Raw genomic sequence first — 13,116 nt, 5'->3', positions numbered from 1 at the left:
CTTGTAATTTATGAATGATTGCATATGAATACACAGATAGATCATTTGGTAGTATATCGAAATTTAAGTTGATATCAGTGGTTCGAAGAACTACGCTTTGAAAAATCACAGAGAAATATTATAGGAGCACAAGATAGAAGTGTTTGATGTAGGTCCACTCGAAATGGCCGGTCAGTTTATTCCCTTGACTAAAAAAAAATCTAAACAGCATCCACACGCTGGCGACAGACTCTTTCACAAGTCCGCACGTGAGTATACATATCTTCCATCATGAAAAAAGATATATCCCAGATTGCTGTAATATTTTTTCAATTAGTTTCCCATAGCCCATTTCATCATTTTCCCAAAAATGGCTTTTTCTTTTTTTGTTCGTCATCCTAGTACCGGAAAGAAGCGAATTTACTCGTCATCCTCATCAGCCTCGTCGTTGACGACGTTGAAGAACTTGAGCTCGTAAACACCGCGGGAGGTGGAGACGACACGGAGCCAGTCACGGAGCTGCTGCTTCTTGAGGAACTTCTTGGTCCTGTTGTTTCCAAATACGTTAGCGAAACATGGTAAAGAGAGACTTGTCATATGTGGTAAAAGTCGTACAGGTACTTGAGGTAGCGGCCAGAGAGCTCGTTGTGGGCAACGACCTCGATCTTGCCGTCGGCAGAGGAAGAGATGACGATGTTGTCGCCCAGGTTGTTGGTGCGGCCGTCAACCTTGATGTGGTCCTGGAGGAACTTCTCGAAGGCGGAGACATCGAAGATCTTGTCGCTGGCAGGCTGAGAAGCGTTGATGATGAACTATAATAGGAGGGTACATATTAGCATCCTCAGTCAGGGGCAGCAACGAGGATTGAGGCACGTCTGTTTGGAATGGCAACTCACCTTCTTGGTCTGCTTCTGGGCCTTGCCCGACTTCTTCTATATCATGACATTCTCAATCAGCCTACTGCATTTTTGGGTGTTTTTTTTTTTTTCTCTCCGGCGGCGGCGCCAATTCCCTTCCTCAACACTCTCTCATCTCTCCAAACGGAAAGATGATCGAGGAGAGCAAGGGAATCGACGTCCGCCTACAGCAAAGCGACTTCTCAAATGTCATTCCAAGCAATACATACAGTGATGGGAGCCATTGTTGATATTGGTGGGGTTTTTGGTGAGTGGACGTGAAGAACGCAAAGAGATCGAATCCTGCGCCTTTTTGGTATGAAATTATTTTTTTGCTGGAGTTGATGCGAAAGTGCTCAGCTCCTCGCGAAATTTTTAGCCGAATTTTTGGTGGGCTGCTCGAAATGGGGCCACGCTGCCAAACTAGGGCTGGAGCGGATCAAGTAGCGCCGAGGCTCCGAATGAACCAAGAGGATGTGTCACGTGATATCACAGCTTACAGCAGATAGGTTGGTAGCCTCCTTAAACGACTTACACACAGCATCTGGAACCAGTGTTTCTTATCGTCCTACGAGATTAGGATATACTTGTACTCTGTTGATATAGTAGTAAGCAGCAAGCAGAATGGAGTCTGGCTTTCGGCTTTCTAGCCCCATCCATATTTAAAAGAAAGACAACACCCAGATCTCATAAGTGTCCCAGAATCAATATAGTTCATTTTAACCGTAATTGAACGTAGCTATCATAAACCAGCCTAATGGCCAGGTAGTAATCATGAAGAAGAATTAAACAAGCCATTCACACATAATTCATTAGATCGTTTCAACAAATGATCGCCTTTAATCCATCGCTGTTGCTTCTGCCATATGCCCCCATTGCTCTATCCATCAATTAAACAATCTCTTAAACACTCCCCTGATTCCTCCAGACTTCTTCTCTTGCTCCCTAGCCTCTTTGGCCTCTCTCTGGCGCCTGCGTTCATTGCGAGCTCGTCGAGCAGAATCATCACCTTCGTCCAGCGGCGCTGATTGCCTAGGAAGGTGTTCGATCCGACTTCCGCGAGGTCTGTCATAGGTGGCCTCGGATAACCGACGTTCACGAGTTCGGGGAACATCCCGGTCTCGTGTTTTAGGCCTCGGCCCTTCTGGAAGTGAAGACTCCCGTATTGGTACGTAGATAGACTTGTCTGGAAGTGGCGGTGACGATGACCTGCGAACAACTCCCTCGGCATTCTTCATTTCGAAAAATCTCTTTTCAGGAACGGGGAATCCAGAGTCCTTCTCAGGAGACTGCGATCGCCGTAGGAAGTCATCTCGAGAGTAATGAGAGTTATTGGCACGCTGGCGAAATGAGCGGCTACGATGGCGCTTTATATCTTCTGGCGGCAAGTCGAATCCCACCTCTTTACCCTTGCGCTCTGTAGGTGCAGATGCAAGTGCAGGTACAAATGCAGGGGCAAGCTCCGGGGGTCGTTCTTGGCTATCGTCAGTAGCTGGGAAGTGCTCAGTCTGGGGCTCCAGGGGTTTTTCGTAGAGTTCACGACGTTCTCGGCGTTCGCGCTCGCGCTCGCGGCGTTCTCGACGCTCACGTCGCTCACGTCGTTCGTATCTTTCAGAGCGGTCATAGCCTTCGTCTTGCAAGTCACGGTCATCGAGCAGCTGAGGTGGTTCAGGTCGCTCAAGCTGCTCAGAACGTTCGGTACGCTCCGAGCGCCGATTGCGTTCGAGACGTTCCGGACGTTCTGAGCGTTCAACGCGTTCCGGGCGTTCAACACGATCTGAGCGCTCAACACGTTCCGGGCGTTCAACTCGACCTTGGTGTTCAGCACGCTCTTGACGTTCCGGGCGTTCCGGGCGTTCTGAGCGTTCAGCGCGCTCTGGTCGTTCAGCACGTTCTGGGCGTTCAGTACGTTCTAGTCGTTCGACACGTTCTGGTCGCTCGACACGTTCAGTACGTTCAGCACGTTCATGGCGTTCTGAACGTTCACGACGGTCTCGGTGTTCACCTCTTTCACGTCGCTCGTTATATCGTTCAGGCCGCTCATATCGTTCGTGCCCTTCGTGCCCTTCCCGTCCTATTTGCTGTACCTCGTTCATGTCGAAACGCTCAGGCTGACGAGCGGCACGACGCTGCGCTCTGCGTTGCTCGCGCTGCTCGCGTTGCTCCTGAGCTTCCTGCTCATCAGGGATTTTATATCTCCGGCTTGAAGATACAGGTGCTTCGCCCACAATTCCGCTGTGGCGCCGTCGAGGAGTTCGAGGCGGGGTGTCCAGCTTGGATGACCCAGAACCAGGCCTAGAACCACCGTTATCCTGGGTAGAACGACGGTAGTTAGACCCTTGAGATTCGTGTGAGCGACGTTTACTGTCTCTGCTCTCTCTATATTCTCTGCCCTCTTCCTCTCCACGATTTCTGCTAGAATGAGAAGAATGGCGAGAATGACGATACTTGTGGCGTCTTTCTCGATCTCGGTCACGGTCACTGCTCGATGAGATGTAACCCTTTGATCTATCCTCTGTGAAAATGTCAGCAATGGATTTATGAAGATCCTCCTCAACATCACTAATACTCCTGCGTGTAGTAGGGACGGCTAGAGAGTGAAGTTCCTCCGAATCCAACATCATCTGATGTCCCAGATGAGGGAGGTCCCCACCGCTGCGGAGGCCGGCAATCGAAGGACCAGCAACAGGTCTCAATGCGTCTGCAGTGGTGTTGGTGACCACAGCAGCTGCAACTGCGTCATCATCAGCTTCGTGAAGTGGAATCTTTTGCTTATGACGCAGCATTCGAGCCCTCCGCCTGTCAGTCACAGTCATTGCCTTATCGGGAACCACAGCGGCAGGAGTCGGCACTTTGAACTCATCATCCAATAACACGGAAAGAGACAGCGGAGGCGGAGTATCTTGAACCATTCCATCGTATTCAACGGGAGAGACCATATTCATCCATTTCGGGAGGTAGTGACTGTCGGCGTTGCGAGCAGGGTATCGTAAAGGGGGCACGTGGCTAGTTGCGGCAGCGATTTCTAAGGGGATCATAGTTCGATCCAATTCATGTGATGGTATTATCTCTCTCTTCATCATAACTTCCGCCCGGTGTCCATCGTCGGATTGAGCGACCACTGTTGCAAACGGAGGTCCATCGAGAACATCCCTTTCGATGCTATGGCTCAATCCGGGCATGGTATATGCATTTATTCGTCCGTCTTCTTCCCGAAGATCTGGGTGCGCAGCCACACGAACGGCGCCAATAGCCAAATCGTAAGCGCCTCCAGAATACTCGACTTGGGCTACATCCTGTAAGTTTGTGTTCTCTTGAATAGGCTCCGCCCTTTTGTTGATCTCTTTACTTGCCTGTTCGGGGTCCATTACTATTACTGCTTTGGTAGTGTCCACCTCGTTTGATGGTTGTCGTGACGAGGCTTCTGGAGTAGTTTTCGCAGCAACTGGCACCTTAGACGTCGAAGGCGCAGCTGTCTCGGCAACAGCTGCCGGTTCAGCCTCTCGCGCGGCAACGGGCTCTTCAGTGGGCTTCGTAACTTCAGGGACAATCTCTCTGTGTGTCTCTTCCGGCTCAGGGGCTTTTCTCTCAGACTTGGGTGCTTCAGGAACAACAGGCTCCTGGTGAATGACGGCAGCTGTCGCCACTGCAGCAGTAGCAGCCGTAGCAACTGCAGCTGTGCCAGCAATGAGAGCAATCTTGTCCGACTCCTCATCTGGTAATGTTCTCTCAGCATCTTCCTTTTGTGAAATCAATGGCTCAGAGACGGTCTCCACATCAGGTTTGGTAGAAACAACAGGCTCCTCCACAGCCGGGGTTTCAGCCCGTTCAAGCTCATCTCGCTTGAGATCTACTTTCTGCTCCTCTCCCAAGGACTGACTCTGAATTTCCGAAATGTCTTCCGAATGTAACTCCAAAACGCCGTGGTCCTTCGACTCCTCACCCGATGTGGAGTCACCAAACCGTCCCGAAATATCAACAGGGGTATCATGTAATGAATGCTGCTCCTCACCTTTCCTAACTCTCTCTACCACAGTATCCTTAACTTCCTCCTCTCTAGTCTTGGGTGCTTCCACCTCAACAGCCACGGGCTGTTCGACTTCTTCCACTGGCTCTGGCACAATTGCCTTTTCACTTTCTACAACGGCAGGCGTTGATTCAGGGTCGACCACCGCAGGCTCCTCCGCAGGCACAACAGGAGCATCTTGAACAGCAGTCTCCTCGGCCGCAGGAACCGGAGAGTGCGATTCTTCAGGCTTGGCTTCTACCTCCTTGTCAGCTTCAGCCACAATTTCCTCAACATGAGAGGTTTTGGAGTCTTCAGTTAGCTCGGAAGTAGCCTGGACCTCTGATGTCTCTTCCTTGTCTTCGTAAAGGGCCTCAGGTTCGGCAGCCTTCTCAGCCTCAACGGGAGCAATAATTTCGACCACTTCATCCAAGTGCTGGGCCTCTTCAAAAGTGGATTCAGCTGGCTTGTCATGGTGAGAAAGCTCCTGCTCTGCAGCAACTTCACGCTCAGCAGCAACCTCGGATTCAGTAGCGACCTCGGACTCCGTAACGTTAGCAGCGACCTCTGGCTCAGCAGCAACCTCGGATTCAGTAGCGACCTCGGACTCCGTAACATCAGCAGCGACTTCAGACTCAGGAGCGACCTCGGACTTCGTAACAATAGCAGCGACCTCTGGCTCAGCAGCGACTTCAGATTCAGTAGCAACCTCAGAGTCAACAGCAGTTTCGTGTTGAGCAACGGGCTCGGAATCGGTAGCAACTTCGGATTTAGCAGCAACTTCAGATTCCACAGCAGCCTCAGGCTCGACAGCGACCTCAGATTCAACGGCGGCTTCGTGTTGAGCAACGGGCTCAGACTCAGTAGCAGCCTCAGAATCAGCAGCGACTTCGGATTCGACGATAGTCTCAGGCTCAGCAACATCCTTCTGAATGTCACTTTCGGTCTCAGTGGCTGTAATGTGCTCGTCATGAGTAGATTCACTCTCGGTCGTTTCAGGCTTCACCTCTGAGACTTCCGACTTGGCCTCAGCAACTTGGGGCTTAGCCTCGGTGGTTTCCGTGGCATCCTCAGCAGGTGTCTCAACCTCAGAATGAGTAGTATGAACAACTTCTGGCTCGTCCTTGGAGATTTCGGACTCGGTGACCTCTTCAGCTGGGACAGAGGAAACCACAGACTCTTCAGCAGCAGGTGTTTCTTCGTGAGAAACGTGTTCTACTTCAGAATGGGCCACCTCTGGCTCGTGAGTAGTTTCAGCCTCAGCAACAACCTCATCCTTTTTCTCTTCGTGGGTATCAACAACAGGCTCGCTCTCTTGGGCTTCGACATGCTCTTCGTGAGTCTCTTCTTTGGCAACTTCCGCGTCGTGTTCATCAGCAGCCTTCACTTCCGAGCTGGTCTCAGGCTCAGCAACAGGCTCAGCAACAGGCTCAGCAACAGGCTCAGCGTCTTCGACTTCGGGGGTCTTCTTAGCCTCCTCGTTGTTGGCTTCTTCGGCAGACACATGAGACTCAGTCACAGTATCCCTAGGAGTCTCTTCGATAATTTCCTCCTTGGGAGCCTCCTCGTGGACCTCCTCAGCCTTGGTTTCAGCCTCAACAGCTACGGGCGCGTGTTCAGCGACAGGCTCCTCATGCTTCTCAGAGTCGTCATGCTTGGCCTCGGATTCGGTGGTCTCTGGGGCCTTCTCCTCTTGAGGAGCAGCCTCCTCTACAACTGAATTCTTCGCAGCTTCTTCAACATGTTCAGTAACTGGTGCTTCTTCAGTAACATGTTCCTCGACTTCCTTAGTAGGCTCTTCAGTAGCTGTTTCGGCGACATGCTCTTCAGCGACTTCGGGAGTCTCCTCAGCCTCGATCGCAGGCTCAGCAGCTGGCTCCTCCTTAGTCTGGGATTCAGCGGTGTCCTTCTCGGTGTCGAGTTTCTCTTCTTCGACAGTCTTCTCTTCTTCGATGGGCTTTGCCTCTTCAGAGATAACTTCGTCGGAGTGCTTCTCCTCAGTGTGGTTCTCTTCTTCCGCAGGCTTGTCATCGGAGATGTTCGCCTTCTCGACATGCTTTTCCTCTTCCGAGTGGTGCTCTACCTCTTTGTTGTCGGCTTCAACGGGTTCAGGAACGTCCTTGTGCTCTTCCTGGTGCTCAGCGGGCTCCTCAACTGTCGCTGGTGCTTGGGTATCTTCTGTGTGAGCAGCCTCTTCGACAGGCTTCTCATCGTGTGTCTCAGCAGCTTCATGAGACTCTTCAGCTGGGGCATTTTCATGCTCAGCGGGCACAGACTCTGGCTCCTTGACAGGTTCAACCTCCTCCTGGGGAGCGTGATTGGGCTCCTCCTGATGTGTCTGCTCGTGCTTGTGCTCGTGCTCGTGCTCATGTTCATGTTGATGCTCTTTGGGGGCTTCTGACTCTGGTTCCACGTGCTCGGGCTCTTCGGAGGCAACGGCAACATCGTCGGCGGGTTTAGCCTCTTCTTCAACAGCCTTGGATTCTTCGGGAACGGGAACAGCGTCATTAGACTGCTCAACATCAGCAGAGCTCTCCTCTTTCACAGTTTCAAGAGCAGCCTCGGGTTCCGGGGCCGCAGTCACGGCCTCCTCTTGCGCTACCGGCGTAGCCTCGTCCTCGCCTCGTCCCTCGTCCGTGTCGGGGGGTGATGGAGGCTGGGCCGGGTCAAGAGCGCCATCAGAAGTAACATCCGTTTCGGAGTTCTTTGGGCCGTTCTTCTTCTTCTTCTTTTTCTTCTTCTTATCCTTCTTAGCCTCGTCTTCGACTACCAGATTTGATTCCTCTGGGGGAGGGGTAACTGTTCTGTCTTGCTCCGCTGCCTCGACGGTTTCTCCTCCCTCGGCCTTGATGTCAACAGCGGGGATGCTGTCGGCGGACTCTATAGGTGAGGTGATTTGGCTCTCGCTCTTGTTCTTCTTCTTCTTTTTCTTCTTCTTGCTCTTGGAAGAAGTCGGCTCGGCCGCAGCATCTCCCTCTACCTCGGCCTCTTCTGGGTGATCTTCGGCACCCGCATCTTGAGAGATTTCGGACTCTGTTCGAGCGTTAGCATTGGACGTATCTAAAGCAATGCCCTGTGAAATTATTGCTCGCTACCTTTGTTGTCTAATGACAATTTTGAACCGAGCTCAGAGTCATTCTTTTCGAAGTGCTGCACATTGGAAAAATCTCTGTTAGTCCCAACTAGATAGTATTCGACTTCTTGGGCGGCGCTCATACTTCCTGTGCCCTCTCGACCTCTGAGACCGCAAACTCTCCGGGCTGAGCGAGTTGGGGCACGGCTTGATTATCGACCTCCATACAAGCTGCACTGCGATGAGATTATCCGACAATGCAGGTAGAAGGCGCCAATAACGAAACAGCCGGTCTCTTGGGCCTTGGCGCTTCAGGACACGACTGTTTGTGGCTGCTTCAAAGCGAACGTAGCAGCCTATTGGATAGGGATTGTGACGGGATTCAAACGAGTAGTTTGAATGTACGATGCAGGAGGTAAACTTTTTTTTCCCTCTCTAAAGCCTGCGAACAGGTGGGAAGTCAGTAAAGTCTTTTGAGATGACACCACTTGGAGCCTTGCTTCCTGGAGCTGCATGGGCCCATACAAAAAAAAAAAAAAGCACGTCCCATGTCAAAAAAAACACCCATGACCGATCACAAGCGAACCACAGAAGATTGACGATGCGGAGCCCAGCACATCCAGAGAGCACAGTTCCGGGCCAGACCCCCCTTGCCACAAAGATCAATATCCACACCATGCCTTGATAGCACCAGCGAAGACCCAATTGGAAGAAGAAGGCCATTTCGCCCGCCGCGCCGCACTACGATTGGGCTCAGCAAGCGGCCTTGTCGCCAGCCGGCCGCATTTGCGGGTTGAGACATGACTTGAATCCGCACGGGCTGACAGGAAAGCTGCCCGACGCAACAGAATTGGAACATGCATGATCAACCAACGAAAAGTGGGATTGGGCCGCGCCGGGCAAATCAGACACACAGACAAAATGCAATCATGAGTAGGCGGCCAGATGAGCTGGCTAGCTGTGGGCCAAGTGGCTCCGGCTTTCTGAGCGATATCAACGAGCGCCCACCACGAAAAGACCTAGCGCCTGAGGATGCGTCCGCGAAGGCTGGATGGACATGCATGCTGTGACTGGTTTCTCCCCCGGCGTGCTACGTGGCTCGCCTCTTGATGCCCCGCGGTCGTTCTCATGCAGCTCGACCCCGGAATCTATCGGCATTGAACAATTGCGTCAATTACCTAGGAAGACGGTTCCTTGATGGATCAAATCTCTTCATCTCCTGTGGCGAGCATAGTAATGACTTGCTTGGGGACATGACTTGCAGAAGGGTCCCTTATTATTCTCGCAGCATAGGGGGGGAAAATCGCACCACAAACTAACCGTTAAGCCACCTCGAGCTACTCGTATGGCTGCCAGGCTCGGAGAGGCTGGTTCCTTTTTGGCTAACCAGTGCTACGACGATGGAGCCACAGCCGACACTTGACAGGGATTGTTCCGTAGGAGAAATTTCTCAAAAAAAAAAAAATGCGGCTGGGGGTCTTGTCGACTGTGCTGCTCAAAAATATCAGCCGACAGTCATACAAGCACACAGCGTAAGGATTATAACCATCTGCCACAATTATTGCCACCGACCTCACTAGAAAAGGAATCTTCTGTCTTCGCTTGGCTTCTCCCTCGTCTCTCTTTGTTTCCTTACCTTGCCAGATTTGTCTCGACCAGAACTGCGCTATTATGCAAGGTGTGCCAATAACGGGAAATGCGAAAAAAAATTAGTGGTGTCTAGTTGGCGGTGTGCGGTGGCTGGACGGGAGACAGAGAGAAAAGAGTGGGGGTTGCCTGTAGCGCCAATCCTCGATGTAGTTTTGGGAACCACACGTGAGATGCTTCACCGCGTAGATTTTCTTAGGGAATTTTCGCTCCTCTGTCATCTGGCTGTTTGTTGTTGTTGTTGCTTTGTTACTTTCCTTGGCTTCTTCTCTCTTGGCGCTGCAGTGACATAATGGTGGATCCTAGCTGTGATGAGGGGAGAAGATAGGCAGCTCTATTTCGTCGGTGATGGTGTAGTGGTACGGCATCAAAGCACCCACAAATCCGCTGAGACAGGCGACTTGCTCGTACACCTAGCTATTCATCAGATATCCTGTTTGCTCGCCTGTGCGCCTCCAGCGTCTGATTCACAACTGCAGAGTAGCATCTCCTCCAACCACTGACTTAATTGCGTGCATAATATCCAGCCCTCGTGTAAGCCCAGACCCCTCACACACTGCAAGTACAGTGCCAATGGTGGTAGCATCAACCCCTCCCAGCAGTCTTCATATGCATCTACGCTCTATATTTTCTCATTCGCGTACGAGTAAGTTCTATACATGCGGACATACATCCGACGTGCATGCATCTACATTAGCACTACATAGTGTGAGCCACCTCGGAGAAGGATCGAAAAAAAAAAGAGGTGGTCGGCCAGGCTAAGAAACAATCTCTCCAACCGCCAGATATCTTCCGGTTACGGGCGTCTCCAACCTCCTCCGTTGTAGTGTTAGCCTGGCATGGGGGTTTAAAAAAAAAAAAGGCCGCAGAAAGCGCTACGGCCAATGAGATTATATGCAAAAAGGTGAATGGAAAGACACAGACTTCTTCTCGGTTCAGATTTTGCCACCGAATCGCAGTACCTTTTGCTTGTGAGAGTCAGTCATGTGCCGGAAAGTGAGAGACGGATCCATGAACCGCAGGCTCCATCGTAATGCTGCTGTTACGCAGCTACGGTGCTTGGCAGTCCTTCATGCACCTTCTACAAGCCGATATCCACTTTGAGCTGCATAAGCCATGCCAATCTCGTGAAACTCTGAATCAGCACTGGCTGAGTGGTGATGATTAGCTGTAAAATAGTACCTAGATCATGCGTTGGAGTTGGCTTGGTTGAGTAACCGTGTGAGCTACTATTATTCAACGCTCGTCGCTGAGATAGTTACGTAGGTACGAGACAAGCATTACGAAATCAGCCAGATATTTATAAATTTCAGCGACTTCAGTCGTCTTGCAAGAGCGCAAGTGTGTGAATTTTTGGTATCTCGTCGTGCCACATTCTACAGATCCATTTGTATAATCCCTTATTGCCGTACCATTCATCGTGAACTTGTTAATACCGTAGCATCTCACCAAACCAAAGAAAAGAGAAAAGCAATAAATATAGACCCTCCACCAATTTACATCGTCATCCATGCGTCAAACCCATCTTTCTAGGATGCCTTGGCGTTATCCGTAGCGCTCGGGGCATATGCAGCCTGAGCTCTGTTCTTCTTGATGACTTCCTTGACACGCTCCTCCGCCTCATCCCAGTCATCGGTGTCAAGACGTACGAGATCAATGCCATATGTGTTGGCAATGCCGAGGAGGGCATCGTAGCTCTTTTTGTCATAGACGAAACTGATACTGACACCAACGCGGCCAAAACGTCCAGTTCGACCAATACGGTGGAGGTAAGTCTCGGCGTCTGGCTCACTATCGCCTCGGCCTTTCATGGGGATATCGTAGTTGATGACCATGGATACGGTCGACACGTCAATACCACGGGCGAGGACATTGGTGGTGATGAGAACCTTGTTCTCGCCTTGTCGGAACTTGTTCAGCAGCTCGTCTCTCTCATTACCATCAAACGCAGCGTGCAGAGCAGATACTTTGTGTCCATCAGCCACCATACGTCTCTGGATCTCGTTGGCGCTTTCACGGGTCTATTTAATGTCAATAATATTGCTCCAAGTTTATCTCAAAATTCCATTTACAACATACCTTGACAAAGATAACCGATTGTCCAATGGTCATAAGACCGTAAAGCTTGCAAAGGACGTCGTACTTGATGTTGTCGTCCGCGCAGTCGATGAACATTTGTGAAATGCCCTTGACTGTAAGCTCGCTTCGCTGTAGCTTGAGAGAATGGGCATTCGGCGCAAACTTCATGGCATATGCACCGACTTTGTCGGGGAAAGTGGCTGAGAAGAGAAGAATCTGCACAGTCTTCGGCAGCAGGCTACATTCAGGCGTTAGTTATCTTGTTCTTCACCCCATCGTTTTTCTTGTTAAATAGGCGTACTTCTTTACTCTCAGGCACTGGTCACCCATTCCTTGCTGATCCAGCATGTTGTCGGCTTCGTCCAAGACGAGGACCTTCAGTTGAGAAACATCCAACTGTCTTCGTCTGATAATGTCCTGGACAGTACCAGGGGTGCCAACTATAACAGCGGATCGAACTGGCTGGTCGCGAGGCAGAGCACCAGGGATAGCTGCAGCAACCTTGAGAGGTTCAATAAAGCGACCAATAGCGTTTATAACACCCTCAATCTGACGAGCCAGTTCTCTGCTGGGCGCCAAGGCAAGGGCTTGAGGCTGATCCGGCTTGGTAAAGTCGACACGCGAAAGAATGGCAGTAACAAACGCCGCCGTCTTTCCAGTACCAGATTGGGATTGGGCCATCATATTTCTCGGAGGATCGCTAAGCATTAGAGGAAGCGATTTCCCCTGGACTTTTGAAGGTTTCAAGAACTTGAGAGCCAAGAGGCCCTTGAGGAGGTCCTCCGAACTTTGGGGAAAACAGTCAGTAAACATTCAGTTTAGGGTAGTAAATAACCATCGATACTTACAGTCCCATGTCCTGCCATTGTGTAGCAGAGTGGAAAGGAGTTGCTTCGTTGGCCTGGAGATCGCTGAGAGAGACTTCAACATCCCAGTCAGGTTCATGCAGACCAGAGCCACCGAGCTCTTCAACAGCACCGTCAACCTGAACCTCGGCAGCGCCAGCATCAGCTTCTGGCTGCTGCTTAGTTTCCTCTGCCTCAACAGATTCAGCCCAATCAGTAGTCTTGGCCGGCTCGTCAGGCTTCGTAATACGGCTCGCGAGGTCAGACATTTTTGGAAAACGGTGAGTGATTGAGATAGATTATCGGGATTCGTAAGTGGTATGTAGTATCGGAGGCTGATATACAGATCAGAGAAGGATGCTGAGGAACAGTTTGCCTGCAACTGTCTCGGGCCGTGTCCAACCGTGGAAAAGTAAACAATTGAATAAAGGAAATACGGCGCCTAGGCGTGCTCCCCAAAGCCTACACCGAAGTCTATGGTGAAGTTAAAGTGACCTACGACGAGGACAGGACGGGGGAAATTTTGGTGGGGTTAGCTGATTGGAGGGGCGAAGCTGCAGCTCAAGGCTTCCTTCAGTTGATTGAATAACG

General features: G+C 51.0%; 3 protein-coding genes across 3 annotated transcripts; all 3 read right to left on the bottom strand.

Moving 5' to 3' along the window:
* Nucleotides 1-141: 141 nt before the first annotated feature.
* Nucleotides 142-1,253, bottom strand: RPL22 (60S ribosomal protein eL22). Its single transcript, XM_024908190.2, has 4 exons — nt 1,106-1,253; nt 876-911; nt 595-791; nt 142-526 (listed from the first exon to the last, which is right to left on the bottom strand). The coding sequence occupies exons 1-4, from the start codon at nt 1,118-1,120 to the stop codon at nt 400-402; spliced, it is 375 nt and encodes a 124-aa protein (XP_024760545.1). The 5' UTR covers nt 1,121-1,253; the 3' UTR covers nt 142-399.
* A 253-nt stretch (nt 1,254-1,506) lies between these two features.
* On the bottom strand, nt 1,507-8,180 carry TrAFT101_006019 (uncharacterized protein; the record flags this gene model as incomplete). The annotated part of the gene is made up of 4 exons (XM_066127636.1): nt 1,507-4,590; nt 4,888-7,914; nt 7,977-8,031; nt 8,100-8,180. 4 exons carry the CDS (start codon nt 8,178-8,180, stop codon nt 1,763-1,765), a joined length of 5,991 nt encoding a protein of 1,996 aa, XP_065983749.1. The 3' UTR covers nt 1,507-1,762.
* A 2,704-nt stretch (nt 8,181-10,884) lies between these two features.
* Nucleotides 10,885-13,041, bottom strand: DBP5 (RNA helicase required for poly(A+) mRNA export). Its single transcript, XM_024908189.2, has 4 exons — nt 12,529-13,041; nt 11,982-12,467; nt 11,681-11,918; nt 10,885-11,622 (listed from the first exon to the last, which is right to left on the bottom strand). The coding sequence occupies exons 1-4, from the start codon at nt 12,792-12,794 to the stop codon at nt 11,131-11,133; spliced, it is 1,482 nt and encodes a 493-aa protein (XP_024760542.1). The 5' UTR covers nt 12,795-13,041; the 3' UTR covers nt 10,885-11,130.
* Nucleotides 13,042-13,116: the final 75 nt, after the last annotated feature.

This window comes from Trichoderma asperellum, chromosome 3 (assembly GCF_020647865.1).
Source record: "Trichoderma asperellum chromosome 3, complete sequence".
Lineage (NCBI taxonomy): Eukaryota > Fungi > Ascomycota > Sordariomycetes > Hypocreales > Hypocreaceae > Trichoderma > Trichoderma asperellum.
The sequence above is the reverse complement of the archived record's forward strand: the minus strand, read 5'-3'. Positions and strand labels throughout refer to the sequence as shown.